Here is a 1,186-nt window from a genome sequence, read left to right as displayed (position 1 = left end):
TAATATTTCTGATCTGATGTCTATTCTGTTTTATTTGTTCTGAGGCCAAACGTTCTTTGCATTGGAAAGTCCTGTGGAAGGAAAAGTTCAGAGTGAAGCGGACCTTTCTGCTGACTCGGCGATCCCGAGTCGTCTTTCTTCTGCAGGATTTCGTGGCTGATGGTTTGCTGATCCTTAAACGTCTGTTTGAACTGTTTCCTCTTCTGCTTCTGATCCTCTTTGGACTTTAACTTCTTCACACTGGCAACAAAAACCAGAAGAAAAACAGAGACTCGTTAGTTACCCTTTAACACAGCGCCAACTAACACTGACTTTAACAATCGATTAATCAACTGATTGAATAAAAATGGACAAATTCTATAAATCTGTCATTTAACCAATGTTTCCTCTTTTATATAATATTAGAAATACTTTAAAATATGCAATTAAACTATTAAATTCCATTTTAATTAAACATTTTATTGGCTAAAAGGCAACATTGTTTGAGTCTGATGAGTTTTAACTAAAACATTTTCAGACCAAAGTGTCTAAAGTAGGGATGCACTGATCACCAATCATCGCCAATCACCAATCATCATACACTATTTCATGGAAATCAGCCGATTATGATCAGCGGCTGATCGATCACGAATAGTCTAAATATTTTTGTTTATCCTAAATCTAAATTTATGCATCATTTTTGAGTCTGTTTACTAGTTAACGATTAATCGATTGCTAAATTAGTTGATTATTTCAACTATCGATTAACTCAGTGGTCCCCAAACTACGGCCCGCGGGCTGGATCCGGCCCGCCTCCACATTTGGTCCGGCCCCCTGAACAATACCAGAGAGCATTCAGATTTTTTTCATATACCGTATTTTCCGGACTAAAAGCCGCTTATATGTGAATTTTTGTTCAACCACCAGGGGGCTCTTTAGCAGGAAGTGAATCATTGGAAGTCAAAATTGGAAATAAAAGAAGAAAGCACCTATTAAAACAGAATTCGGTTTTAATAGGGAATTGAAATTTGAGAATGTTGCTGATCAGTTAAACAGCATTGAGGGGAAAAAGAAAATTTTTCGTTTTTTTAAATACTGGGATCATTATGAGAATTTGAGGTACAGATATTAGGGTCCAGTAGATGGCAGTAGTGCAACAATAATGGATGCAAGCTGCTGTTGAAATCTGAAGAAGAAGAAGAAGAAG

At 36.7% G+C, this 1,186-nt stretch overlaps 1 protein-coding gene across 1 annotated transcript in view; it reads right to left on the bottom strand.

Moving 5' to 3' along the window:
• ttc3 (tetratricopeptide repeat domain 3) overlaps positions 1-1,186 on the bottom strand; it is a 58,879-nt gene that overhangs the window by 26,807 nt on the left and 30,886 nt on the right. Inside the window, exon 26 of the mRNA XM_015021684.1 lies at positions 104-240. Within this exon, the coding sequence (XP_014877170.1) occupies positions 104-240 (137 nt within the window). The remainder of the gene's footprint in view (positions 1-103; positions 241-1,186) is intronic.

Source organism: Poecilia latipinna, unplaced genomic scaffold (assembly GCF_001443285.1).
Source record: "Poecilia latipinna isolate Pla-1442-1.1 unplaced genomic scaffold, P_latipinna-1.0 Scaffold2829, whole genome shotgun sequence".
Lineage (NCBI taxonomy): Eukaryota > Metazoa > Chordata > Actinopteri > Cyprinodontiformes > Poeciliidae > Poecilia > Poecilia latipinna.
This window is presented reverse-complemented; position numbering and strand designations above follow the sequence as displayed.